Here is a 13,677-nt window from a genome sequence, read left to right on the forward strand (position 1 = left end):
CCGGAACCGGAAGACGCAAAATCGTCGGAAGTGCCCGCCCTCGCCGGAACTGACGTCACCCGTCATCCGACCCGGCCATAGAGCTTCAAACGCTGGCTGCTTGAACAAGCAGGAGAGACTCAGGCACTTCCCACAGCGCCCCCCTGGGCAGAAGAAACACGGACCTCCTCAGCTGTCTCTTTCCCCAAGAGAGGCTGAGGCGCGCCAATTCAGTTTTAAAAACAGGTAAGTAAGGCTTCCCCAGCCTTTACCTAACTGAACAAACAATAGTAGAGGGACAGAGCTAGAGAGACCCGACTCCCCCTCTTCCTCACACAAAATCTTTGGCTTCAGTCTCCCTGACTGATCCGCCACGTTTCCCAAGCAGTGTCTCCCCACCGGAGGAAACACCTGAACTGAGGGGCCGTTGGGAGGATGAGATTTAAATATTGAATTGGAAGGCGGTGTTTCCTAAGAGGGGAGGAGCCGGTGTCTCTCTATGGTGCTGTCCTGAAAGATGAATGGGGAAAATACTGTACACTGACGGTGTACTAATGGCACTGGTTGAGCGACAGGGGTGATCAAAGGGTGAATGAGGGCAATCAATAGGGTTAAATGTGCCAATCTAAGGTGTGTGGGTGTAAAGTGTGGTGATTATACTCAGTGTGGTGTTCTCTTCTCTTCCTAAACCAGAAATGACTTGGGAAGAGAAGAAATCACAAGATAGCTCCCCGTGTTCATAAAATAAAATACAGGAGTGATTTGTCATTGGTTGCAGGTGATCAGCAGGGTACGGGGCAAAATCATTGGCTGGGACCTGCTGACAAACTTGTCCTACAGCCAATGACAGTGGAGGTTTCTGGGTGTGCGCGTGCATGGGTGCGGACCTGGAAGAAAGCCATGACATAAAAGTACATTACCAGACCTGTGTGAGCCGCCCATCCATTGTATTTTTACAACACTTCATCCATGTCTTTGGTGATCTCTGATCTCCTTATCAACTGTTTCTTACACGATGAAGATCAGCCATGGAGTATATCTGAGGTGTATATCAGGGTGTGCTTCTTCCCCACATGAGAGCTGTGATGTCCAACAACATTCATATAGAAGACATTTCCCGCACTCAAGGCACTAATACACCTCGAGGGTTGTGTGGGATCCCTGATGTACAGGAAGACAGGACTTCAGTGAGGAACAATTCCCTCACTCAAGACAGGAATACGGCTTCTCCCCCGTGTGAGATCTCTGATGTCTGTAAAGATTGGTCTTCTGTGAAAAACATTTCCCGCACTCAGGACAGGAATACGGCTTCTGCCCCATGTGAGATTTCTGATGTCTGGAAAGATGGGACTTCTGTGAAAAACATTTCCCACACTCAGGACAGGAATACGGCTTCTCTCCTGTGTGAGATCTCTGATGTGTGTAAATATGGGACTTCTGTGAAAAACATTTCCCGCACTCAGGGCAGGAATACATTTTCTGCCCCGTGTGAGATCTTTGATGTGTATCAAGATAGGACTTCACTGAAAAACATTTCCAGCACTCAGGACAGGAATACGGCTTCTCCCCTGTGTGAGATCTCTGATGTTTGTAAAGACTGGACTTCTGTAAAAAACATTTCCCGCACTCAGAACAGGAAAACGGCTTTTCCCCTGTGTGAGATCTCTGATGTTTGTAAAGATTGGACTTCTGTGAAAAACATTTCCCGCACTCAGGACAGGAAAACGGCTTCTCCCCTGTGTGAGAACTCTGATGTTTGTAAAGATTGGACTTCTGTGAAAAACATTTACCGCACTCAGGACAGGAATATGGCTTCTCCCCTGTGTGAGATCTTATATGCTTATTAAGACTGTATTTAAAACTGAAACACTTCCCGCACTCAGTACAGGAAAAGCTCTTCTCTGTTGGAAGGACGGCACCGTCCCTCACAGTCTGAAGTTCCTCAGGATAAGAGGAATACGATGGTTCATCTACACTGTGTGGTGCCGGATGGACATTTGAGGTAGTCGGGTTTTCTCCTGGACTATCCTGTGTGATGTCCTCATCTTCTACTTTACAGTCTGGAGACAAAGTGAGACAATCCTCTGAGGTTTTCCTCATCTCCCGTCCATCTACTAAAATAGAAATAAAAAGATTATTATTAGACATGAGCAGATTGGTTCCTGCTGTGCTCCAATCAAATCATCAGATATAAAATGTCCAGCTGGTAGAAAATGGGTGTAACAAAAGAGAATACATATTATGTGTATATATAGCAGTGGGTAGAGGGGAGAGAGCAGAAGTCAGGACTATGTAATGAACAACATAGATTATATAGTGCAGGGATCAGGAGTATGTAATGTATAGGGATGAGCCGAACACCCCCCTGTTCGGTTCGCACCAGAACATGCGAACAGGAAAAAAGTTTGTTCGAACACCGTTAAAGTCTATGGGACACGAACATGAATAATCAAAAGTGCTAATTTTAAAGGCTTATATGCAAGTTATTGTCATAAAAAGTGTTTGGGGACCTGGGTCCTGCCCCAGGGGACATGGATCAATGCAAAAAAAAGTTTTAAAAATGGTTGTTTTTTCAGGAGCAGTGATTTTACTAATGCTTAAAGTTAAACAATAAAAGTGTAATATCCCTTTAAATTTCGTAGCTGGGGGGTGTCTATAGTATGCCTGTAAAGGGGCGCATGTTTCCCATGTTTAGAACAGTCTGACAGCAAAATGACATTTCAAAGGAAAAAAGTCATTTAACCACTTCCCGCCCGCCCTATGGCGGATTGACGTCCGGGAAGTGGTTCTGTTATCCTGACTGGACGTCATATGATGTCCAGCAGGATAACATGCCGCAGCGTGCCCCCGGGGGCGTGCATCGCGGCGATCGGTGGAGCGGTGTGTCAGACTGAGGAGGCTTTTTACCACGTGATCAGCCGTGTCCAATCACAGCTGATCACGCTGTCAATAGGAAGAGCCGTTGATCGGCTCTTCCTCACTCGCGTCTGACAGACGCGATTAGAGGAGAGCCGATCGGCGGCTCTCCTGGCAGGGGGGGTCTGCGCTGATTGTTTATCAGCGCAGCCCCCCCGCAGATCACCACACTGGACCACCAGGGATCACCACTAGGACCACCAGGGAAGGGGCAACATGTGGATGGCCAGGTATGTACCCCATGGCCATCCACATGTGCCCAGTGTGCCACATCTGTGCCAATCAGTGCCCACAAATGGGCACTGACTGGCACCATTATGTTGCAGTGATGCCCAGCAATGCCACCCTTAGGGGCATCACTGCAAGCAAGCAGTACCATCAGTGCCACCCATCAGTGTCCATTCATGCCACCTGTCAGTGCCCATCCGTGCCCATCTGTGCCAACTATCAGTGCCACCCATAAGTAACCATCAATGCCACCTATGAGTGCCCATCAATGCCACCTATGAGTGCCCATCAGTGCCGCCTATAAGTGCCCATCCGTGCCGCCTATAAGTGCCCATCAGTGCCGCATACCAGTGCCTATCAGTGCTGCCTATCAGTGCCCATCATCAGTGCCCGTCAGTGCCACCTCAACAGTGCCACCTCATTGGTGCCCATCAGTGCCCGTCAGTGCAGCCATATCAGTGCCCGTCATTGAAGAAAACGTACTTATTTACAAAAAGTTTTAACAGAAACAAAGAAAAACTTGTTTTTTTTCAAAATTTTCGGTCTTTTTTTATTTGTTGCGCAAAAAATAAAAACCGCAGAGGTAATCAAATTCCACTAAAAGAAAGCTCTATTTGTGGGAACAAAATGATAAAAAATTTGTTTGGGTACAGTGTAGCATGACCGAGCAATTGTCATTCAAATTGCGACAGCGCTGAAAGCTGAAAATTGGCCTGGGCGGGAAGGTGTCTAAGTGCCTGGTATTGAAGTGGTTAAAACTACTCGCAGCTATTGCATTGCTGCTCCGACAATACACATAAAATTTCATTGATAAAAACGGCATGGGAATTCCCCACAGGGGAACCCCGAACCAAAATTAAAAAAAAAAAAAAAAAAAAAAAAATGATGTGGGGGTCCCCCTAAATTCCATACCAGACCCTACAGGTCTGGTATGTATTTTAAGGGGAACCCCGCACCAAAATTAAAAAAAAAAAAACGGTGTGGGGTCCCCCCAAAAATCCATACCAGACCCTTATCCGAGTACGCAACCTGGCAGGCCACAGGAAAAGAGGAGGGGACGACTGAGTGCCCCCCCTTCTGAACCGTACCAGGCCACATGCCATCAACATTGGGAGGGTGCTTTGGGGTAACCCCCCAAAACACCTTGTCCCCATGTTGAGGAGGACAAGGGCCTCATCCCCACAACCCTGGCCGGTGGTTGTGGGGGTCTGCGGGCGGGGGGCTTATCGGAATCTGGAAGCCCCTTTTAACAAGGGGACCCCCAGATCCCGCCCCCCCCATGTGAAATGGTAAGGGGGTACAAAAGTACCCCTACCATTTCACTAAAAAACTGTCAAAAATGACAAGAGACAGTTTTTGACAATTCCTTTATTTAAATGCTTCTTCTGGTGTTCTCGTCCAGCATCTCCTCCGCATCCATGGCATGGGGGGAGACGCCCGCTCTTCTCTTCATCTCCGGGCCACTCTGCATCCATGCTGGCATGGAGGGAGGCTCCCGCTGAGGGGGAGGGAGGGAGAGGAGGAGGAGGAGGAGTTTAAATAAAGGAATTGTCAAAAACTGTCTGTCATTTTTAACAATTTTGACAGTTTTTTTGTGAAATGGTAGGGGTACTCTTGTACCCCCTTACCATTTCACACAGGGGGGGGCGTGATCTGGGGGTCCCCTTGTTAAAGGGGCTTCCAGATTCCGATAAGCCCCCCGCCCGCAGACCCCCACAACCACCGGCCAGGGTTGTTGGGATGAGGCCCTTGTCTTCATCAACATGGGGACAAGGTGTTTTGGGGGGCTACCCCAAAGCACCCTCCCAATGTTGAGGGCATGTGGCCTGGTATGGTTCAGGAGGGGGGGCGCTCTCTCGTCCCCCCCTCTTTTCCTGTGGCCTGCCAGGTTGCGTGCTCAGATAAGTGTCTGGTATGGATTTTTGGGGGGACCCCACGCTGTTTTTTTTTTTTTAATTTTGGCGCGGGGGTTCCCCTTAAAATCCATACCAGACCTGAAGGGTCTGGTATGGAATTTAGGGGGACCCCCACGTCATTTTTTTTTTTTTAATTTTGGTTCGGGGTTCCCCTGTGGGGAATTCCCATGCCGTTTTTATCAATGAACTCTTATGTGTATTGTCGGACCGTCAATGCAATAGCCGCGAGTAGTTTTAAATGACTTTTTTCCTTTGAAATGTCATTTTGCTGTCAGACTGTTCTAAACATGGGAAACATGCGCCCGTTTACAGGCATACTATAGACACCCCCCAGCTAAGAAATTTAAAGGGATATTACACTTTTATTGATTGACTTTAAGCATTATTAAAATCACTGCTCCTGAAAAAACGGCCGTTTTTAAAACTTTTTTTTGCATTGATCCATGTCCCCTGGGGCAGGACCCAGGTCCCCAAACACTTTTTATGACAATAACTTGCATATAAGCCTTTAAAATTAGCACTTTTGATTTCTCCGATAGACTTTTAAAGGGTGTTCTGCGGCATTCGAATTTGCCGCAAACACCCCAAATTGTTCGCTGTTCGGCGAACTTGCGAACAGCCGATGTTCAAGTTAAACATGAGTTTGACTCGAACTCGAAGCTCATCCCTAGTAATGTACAACAGAGTATATAGTGCAGGGGTCGGAAGTATGTAATGTATAACACAGATTATATAGTGCAGGGGTCAGGAGTATGTAATGTACAATATAAATTATACAGTGTAAGGGTCAGGACTTGTAATATTGGTATTCAGTAATCAGTGGAAGATTAAATGTTTACATGAGACAAGTTGCAAGGTTCCACACCGCTGCCTCCCATCTCCTGAGACTGCACTCAGTGACTTGGGTCTGAGACTATATAGACATATCCCTCCACCCGGCACAACCAGAAAAAATAGAACAAGTAATCCTGGGGGAATTGTTCTGTCAGAGATTATGCTAGACCAGGGCATGAGGTAGAAGACCCAAAGCACATGCCCAAGGTGCCTAGGTAGAGCAACATTTATGGTGAAAATCAACCTTTTGCTACCAGCTGAACCCCAGAATTTCCATAAATCCAGTCTAGATCCATGAATTGTGTCTGCAGCTCAGAGAAGGAAGATTATCACCCAGTCCTTGCTCTACTCTGGACCAATCAGTGAGCAGTATGGGTGGAGGAAAGTATTTAGTGTTAATGACTCACCTGTGCTGATCTCTGTAGGAGTGTCCTCCTCTTTAAATGTCCCCGTTATTCCATCCTCCTTCATAGACTGCTGATCATCTCTCACATATGTCTCTTCTTCTTCTTCTGCTTTAACCTCAAATTCTATATCGATAGGATCTCCACTCTAAATCAAGAAAATGAAAGTGAATATCATCCGTAAACAATAGGATTTATTATTGTGACATCACATAAAAAATCCACACATCTCTAGGAGGCCATGTTCTGGATGCTCCAATCCCACCAACCTTGTAATAGTGAGGGATGGTGTGATCTTCCTGCGTGGATGTCTCCACCATGGTGTCCTGGTACAGATCTTTGTGTTCTTTTAGAAACTCTGACTCCTCCATCACCCCATCCTTATCATCCTCCTCTTTTATCTCTTCTTTTACTTCAACTTTAGAATCTCTCAGGTTTCCAATCTGAATATATAATAAAAATCACATAAATTGTAACAATGCAGATAATGTACAGATCCTAATGATACTATCAGTGATTGTTCCTCATCTACCTGATGATGGTGAGGGATGGTGTGACCTTCCTGTGTGGAATCCCGGGAATACAGAGGATGGGGACATCTCTCTGGTGGGTTCCCATTACTGGATCCATCTGTAGGAAACACACACACTGACTGAATACATTGTTTCTATGTGTTTATCAGATGATGGGGGATCTAGGTGGACCCTCCGTACTGCTCTCTCCTTTACAATAAAGTCTCCTCTTACCCGGTGATGTGAGGGGCGGCTGATTGTCCATCATGACGTCCTTGTAGAGATCCTTGTGTCCTTCTAAATACTCCCACTCCTCCATGGAGAAATAGACAGTGACATCCTGACACCTTATAGGAACCTGACACACACAATGATACAGTCACCATCCAGACACATCCCTTGTCTGTTACTGGATAATGTCCCAGAATTCCCAGCACCGCTCACCTCTCCTCCTCTCTGGTGACTTCTAGAATCTTCTTTGTATTTCTCTATTCTATCAGGGAGGGAGGTGGAGGCAATGTGATGGTCATATGATCTCCAGACTTCACAGGAGGAAAACTCTAGATCTGAACACAAATAGTAAAATCAAATTATATTCCCAGAATCCTCCTCACCTCTCCATTCAGGTTTCCGTTTTATTAAAGCCCACCCAAGGTTGATGTAGAATTTACCCACATAGGACCCCCACTGTGCAGGTTAAAAGCTTGTAGCAGGCATTCTGATGTCATTACATACAATGCAGGACCAACAGTCCCACTTTGCTATTGAAGATTTGAAGGGTCCGCCCACATCCTAAGAGCATCAGAAAAAAAGCCAGTTGGAGGGACATTGGGAGGAGGAGCTGTGAGGTCAGTGTGATGTCATAGGACATATAGACTCTGAATGGATGGACATTGGGAGTAGGAGCTGTGATGTCAGTGTGATATCATAGGACATATAGACTCTGGATGGAGGGACATTTGGAGGAGGAGCTGTGAGGTCAGTGTGATGTCATAGGACATATAGACTCTGGATGGAGGGACATTGGGAGGAGGAGCTGTGAGGTCAGTGTGATGTCATAGGACATATAGACTCTGGATGGAGGGACATTGGGAGGAGGAGCTGTGAGGTCAGTGTGATGTCATAGGACATATAGACTCTGGATGGAGGGACATTGGGAGGAGGAGCTGTGAGGTCAGTGTGATGTCATAGGACATATAGACTCTGGATGGAGGGACATTTGGATGGGGAGATTTGGCGGGTCCTCTATATGAGGCTCCTGTGCAAACCAAATCATTGTTCCTGGGTGCGTCCTACCTCTCCTAAACTGAAGAGTGAACTTTGACCTTTACCATACAGAAATCTGTCAGGAATCTGTGAAAGTAAGCTCTCATGTGATCAGGTGATGTGCGGAACGGAGTGTAAATAGCAGACAATTTTCTCCAGTGCTCCTAATGGTGGGGATGGATTTTGCTGTGTGCTGGTGCCAAGTTTCCACCCCCCAGGATCACTGTAGGTGTGGAGAAAAGCTGTGTAAGGGGATATGGAGGAGAGATGAGGAGGAGATCCAGGAATCAGGATAAAGGTCAGGACAAGCAACAGACGAGCGCATCCAAGAGATGAAGCCGGGGTCACTACACAGAAAATCAATCCAAGGAAACAACAGGCAGGACGAGGAATAGCAAGAAGGAACAGGGGAGGGGAGGAAGTCACTTAAGGTGGGGCTTGACAAATTTGCTTTGAATCAAGGAGCCAGCTTAAAAAGGTAGGAGAGTTTTTTAAGGGAAGTGTGGGTTATCGGCGCCTGGGGCAGGGCAAATTTGTGAGGTGCAGAACACAGGACTTGGGGTGCAAGGTGCAGGAGAAGGGTGCAGAACATGTTGTGCTGTGTGCAGAATGCAAGACATGTGGTGTAGGGTGCAGAATGCAGGACATGTGGTGTAGGGTGCAGAATGCAGGACATGTGGTGTAGGGTGCAGAATGCAGGACATGGGGTGCAGGGTACCAGAGAAGGGTGTAGGTCACCACAGGACATGAGATGCAGGAGAAGGGTGCAGTGTGCAGAATGCAGGACATAGTTACATAGTAGGTAAGGTTGAATAAAGACAATAGTCCATCCAGTCCGACCTGTGTAGGTGCACGTGTGTCAGTGTCAATAATCATTTCCCATATCCCCGTATGTTGTGTTCTTTAAGATGCACGTGCAAGAGTCTCTTAAAAATATCAATACTCCCCGCAGCCACCACCACTTGTGGAAGAGAGTTCCACATTCTTACAACCCTGACAGCGAAAAAAAAAAACCCTACGCAGCTTAAAGTTAAACTGATTCTCCTCTCATTATGTGTCCCCGTGTCCCCTCACATCCCCTAAGATTGAATAGCTTTTTTCCTATGCTGGGATCACCACTGAGATATTTGTAAATAGCTATCATATCTCCTCTCAAGTGTCTTTTCTCCAGCGAGAATAAATTTAGCGCTTGTAGTCGCTCCTCGTATTTGAGATCCTCCAGCCCCCTAATTAATTTAGTTGCCCTCCTTTGGACTCTCTCCAGCTCCAGCACATCCCTTCTGAGGACTGGTGACCAAAACTGGACAGAATACTCCAGATGTGGCCTGACCAGAGTTTTATAAAGTGGTAGATTTATAGTTTTATCTCTGGAGAAAATGACCAGTTACACTTACCGGTAACAGTGTTTCTGTGAAGTCTTCCAGGATGGCACCCTGAGAGATAACTGGTCCCACCTGACAAGAAACACAATCAAAGAAGAGGTCAAAAACCCCCGCCCCTCCCTGTGCTCCTCAGTTGTGAAAAAGTACTGACCCACACCAGTGCACGAGAATGAGAACCCCCATAAATGTTCATACAACACCAACACACAAAAAACGGGTAGGAAGTAGGCCTGCCGTCCTGGAAGACTTCCCAGAAACACAGTTACCGGTAAGTGTAAGGTCATTTTCTCAAGTCGTCCTCCAGGATGGCACATTGAGAGAAGAGCAAGTAGCTCAGGCCTACCTTAGGGCGTGACAACAGCCTGTAGAACCTTTCTACCAAATCCTGAGGTGACAGCAGTTCCACCCTGTAGTGCTTCAGGAAAGTGTTCTGGCTTCTCCACGTAGCTGCTCTGCAGATCTGTTCTACCGATGTTCCAGCCCTTTCTGCCCAAGAGGTCGCCAGAGACCGTGTAGAGTGTGCCTTAAGGCTAGTGGGAACCACTTTACCAGCCTGCTCATAGGCTAAATCGTCTGCCTAATCCACCTTGCTATGGTTGCTTTTGATGCTTACTAACCTTTCTTCTGGCAACAAAAAACAACTAATAAGTGACTGGACCTTCTAAAATCCTTCACTCTTTCTAAATAAACTAACAAACACCGTCTGACATCTAAACAATGAAATTAACGTTCCTTCTCGTTCTAAGGATTGGCACAAAATGAAGGAAGGACAATCTCCTGCATCCGTGAGGCCACCTTCGCAAGGTATAGGGGATCCTGCCTGAGGATAATTCCGTCTTCAAATAATAAGAAAAAGGGCTCTTTTACCGGCAGAGCCTGGAGATCACCTATCCTCCTGGCCGTTGTAATGGCCAGCGGGAAGGTTGTCTTAAGGGCAAGTAATTTAAGCGGGATATGAGCCAAGGGCTTGAATGTTGCCTTGGTCAGGGCTCCGAGGACTAGGGTAAGATCCCATGGTGGAAATTGGTTCATTTGCACCAGGGATATCCTCTCCCAAACTGACAAAAATCTCTTGATCAGTGGGTTCAGTGCCAGTCTCCTGTCCAAAAAAACTGGACAAGGCTGCCACCTGGACGCTGAGAGTCTTAGTAGCTAAACCCTGAACTGTGCCGTCCTGGAGGAAATCCAGGATTTGCTGGGATCTCCTGCTGGGAAGTCCCCCTCGCCTGACACCAATGGGAGAAGACTCCCCAGAATTTGGCGTAAATACGTCTGGTAACCGGCTTCCTTATCTATAACAGGGTGTCAATTAACTCTCTCTGAACACCCCCTCTGCCACAGGCTTTCAAGAGCCAAGCCGCTAGCTTGAAGAAACCGGGGTTTGGGTGGCAGACTGGACCCTGTAGGAGAAGGTCGCGCTGCGCTGGAAGATACTATGGAGGGGACATGGACCAATTTCCCAGGGTAGGGAACCAGGTCCTCTTGGGCCACCAGGGAGCGATTAAAATCAGTCTGCCCTCCGACTGACTCAGCTTCTGCACTATCTTTGGGATCAGAGCCAAGGGGGAAAGGCATAGGCCAAGTGGAGTCCCAGTCTTGGGCCAACGCGTCCACCATCTCGGACTGTCTCCCTGGACAGTGAAAAGAACCTCTTCACCTTCCTGTTCCCTCTGCGCGCAAAGAGATCTATCTCCGGTCTGACGAAATATTGACACACGAGGGAGTACACTTCGGGGTTCGAGTCCCACTCTCCCTGGTAAATTGGCTGATGACTGAGGTAGTCTGCTTCGACACTGCAGACCCCCTTTATATGCACTGCTGAAATTGAGGGGATCCTCTGTTCCACCCACTCCAGGAGTTCCTGAGTCAGGCCCAAAAAAGCACGAGACCTAGTGCCCCCAGGAAGGCCACCATGCTTGAATTGTCAGAAAGGATCTGAACTTCTTTCCCCTGGATTCTTACTTGAAAAGCCTTTAGGGCTTCCCTAACCACCAAGAGCTCCTGGAAGTTGGAGGAAGAGCCCCTCTCAACTGGGTTCCAGACACCCTGGGCCCGCAGTTCTTTCAGATGTGCCCCCCAACCCCAGTCATCACCCTGAGGGTTTGGAGCTGAGCCCAGAGTTGACCCTCCCCCAACCTCTGAGGGTTGAGCCACCACTGCAAAGACTCCTTTACCCCTCCTGGAATGGAGATCTTTTTGTCTAAGGTTCCCCTTTTTCCATCCCAGGAGGATAGGAGGAACTGCTGGAGAGTCCTGGAGTGGTGCCCACGGCACCGCAGGAATACAAGCTATCATCAACCCAAGGACTTTCATAACTGCTCTGAAGGAGACCTCCTTTGCCTCTAGCAGGGACGAGACTGCAGCTATCAGCCCTCTACTTTCCCCGGGGGCAACACGAGCTTCTGTGCCACCAAATCTACCAGCAACCCTAGGTAAACCTTGGTCTGCGCTGGAATCAGAGAGGATTTTTCCTGGCCGATTAACCACCCCAGGGAATCCAAGGTACTTACTACTTTGTCCAGGTCGGACAGTAGGAGATCGCGACCTTATAAACCAAAAGGTCGTCCAGATAGGGGATCAGCGCTATCCCTTGGAGATGGAGGTATGAAGCCACCTCTGCAAGGATCTTTGTGAAAACTCTGGGGCTGGCTGCCAGCCCAATGTGTATGGCGCAAAACTGCAAATGCTCCACACCCTGACCCGAGAGATACCAAACCATAGAAATTCCTGGTGCCCTGGGAAAATGGGGAAGTGAAGATAGGCATCTTTTAGGTCTATTTTGACCATAAACACCTCCTTCAGAAGATGCTTCCCGATTTCTTGTACCGTAGGAACCTGTTTAGCCTTCTTAAATTTATTATAAGGTGGTGCTTTCCCGAGGGCTTTGGGAGCACAAAGATGTGAGAATAAAACCCTCAACAGCATTGCTCTACTGGGATAGGTTTTATAACACCCTGCTGTGCCAGTTGCCTGATGCTCTGAAGAAGATCCACCGCTTTTTGCTGATCCCTGGGTAGGCGGGTTAGAAGGAAGCTTGGGGGAGGTGAGGAGCGGAGTTCCAACCTGTAGCCCTCAATTATTATCCGTAGGATGTGGGGGCTTTGAGTGAGAATGTGAGAGAGCCTCCACCCACCCTGACATCACTTGGTATCTTTGTTTGGTGGATTTTGGGCCAGAAAAGAGTGGCCTCCTTTTTGCTTACCCTTACCAACCCCCCATTTCTTGCCTTCCTTCTTATCCCTGAACCGGTTCTTAACCTGGGGACATCGAAAAAATCTTCCCCTATCTTTCCTTAGGTTGTACCGGAAACTTCTTGCCCTTCTCTGTAGACCTAGAAAGGGCCTGAACCCAGAACCAAATAGTAGGGAACCCCCAGAAGGTAAAACACACAAACGGGTCTTAGATGTGTTGTCCCCATCCCAGGTCTTAACCCAAAAGGCCCTCCTTGCAGAATTCAGAAGAGCCGTGGACTTAGCAGTCGCACGTACTTCTTTTGACCGCTGCGTCAGCCAAGTAGACCACGCTCTACCAATCACCTCCAAGGAGTCCAAGACATGTTTGGACTTGGAAGTTGGCAACACATTGTCCATCAACTTTGTAATCCACATGTCTGCTTTCCTGGCCACACAGGCCAATGCCAAGGCTGGACTCATGGCCGCAGCATTGACCTCCCAGGCTGTGCACAGAAGGGTCTCAGAACTTCGGTCCATTTGGTCCCTGATATTGCCTGCATCCTCAAAGGAGAGGTCAGATTGTTTGGACACCTGTGCTAGGGAAGCATCTAGTCTGGGCATCTTAAAAGGTCTTTCCTCCTCTTCCTCCTTGAAGGGGCACCTGCGTTTCCAGGTCTTAACATTTTAAGAGCTTCCTCTCAGGCTCCTTCCATTCTCTCAGAATGATGTCTTTGAGGGCCTGGTGGATTGGAAGAACCCTGGATTGGGGTTTAACCAGGCCTCTATCCATCCTGTCCTGGGCAGAAAACTGAGCTGTAGGCTCTTGGATCTTCTTCTGACACATACACTGCTCTAAGGGGAACCTCCATATCATCTGCAGAAAAGATGTGTCTGCCTGGTCTGGAGTCCTCTTCCTCCTCATGGCTGTCCACTATTTCCTCCCCTCATCAGAAAAGCTCCAATCGGAGACCTCTGTCTTCTCCTCCGCAGAGTCCTGAGAGGGCAGTGACCGCAGGGGTTCAGGTTGTCCAAATCTGCCACCTGGAACCCGAGTTCCTGCTCTATTA

General features: G+C 48.0%; 2 protein-coding genes across 3 annotated transcripts in view; one reads left to right on the forward strand and one right to left on the reverse strand.

Annotated features, from left to right (window-relative positions):
• LOC141121985 (uncharacterized) overlaps positions 1 to 13,677 on the forward strand; it is a 641,331-nt gene that overhangs the window by 91,128 nt on the left and 536,526 nt on the right.
• LOC141121973 (uncharacterized) overlaps positions 504 to 13,677 on the reverse strand; it is an 83,431-nt gene continuing 70,257 nt past the window's right edge. The window contains exons 2-6 of one of the 2 annotated variants that reach the window (XM_073611757.1): positions 7,024 to 7,147; positions 6,810 to 6,907; positions 6,547 to 6,720; positions 6,281 to 6,425; positions 504 to 2,093 (exon numbers count right to left, since the gene is read on the reverse strand). In XM_073611757.1, the coding sequence (XP_073467858.1) occupies positions 1,183 to 2,093; positions 6,281 to 6,425; positions 6,547 to 6,720; positions 6,810 to 6,907; positions 7,024 to 7,147 (1,452 nt within the window). In that variant the 3' untranslated portion in view covers positions 504 to 1,182. The remainder of the gene's footprint in view (positions 2,094 to 6,280; positions 6,426 to 6,546; positions 6,721 to 6,809; positions 6,908 to 7,023; positions 7,148 to 13,677) is intronic. The other variant, XM_073611756.1, reaches the window with a different exon arrangement.

Source organism: Aquarana catesbeiana, unplaced genomic scaffold, assembly GCF_042186555.1.
Source record: "Aquarana catesbeiana isolate 2022-GZ unplaced genomic scaffold, ASM4218655v1 unanchor236, whole genome shotgun sequence".
NCBI lineage: Eukaryota > Metazoa > Chordata > Amphibia > Anura > Ranidae > Aquarana > Aquarana catesbeiana.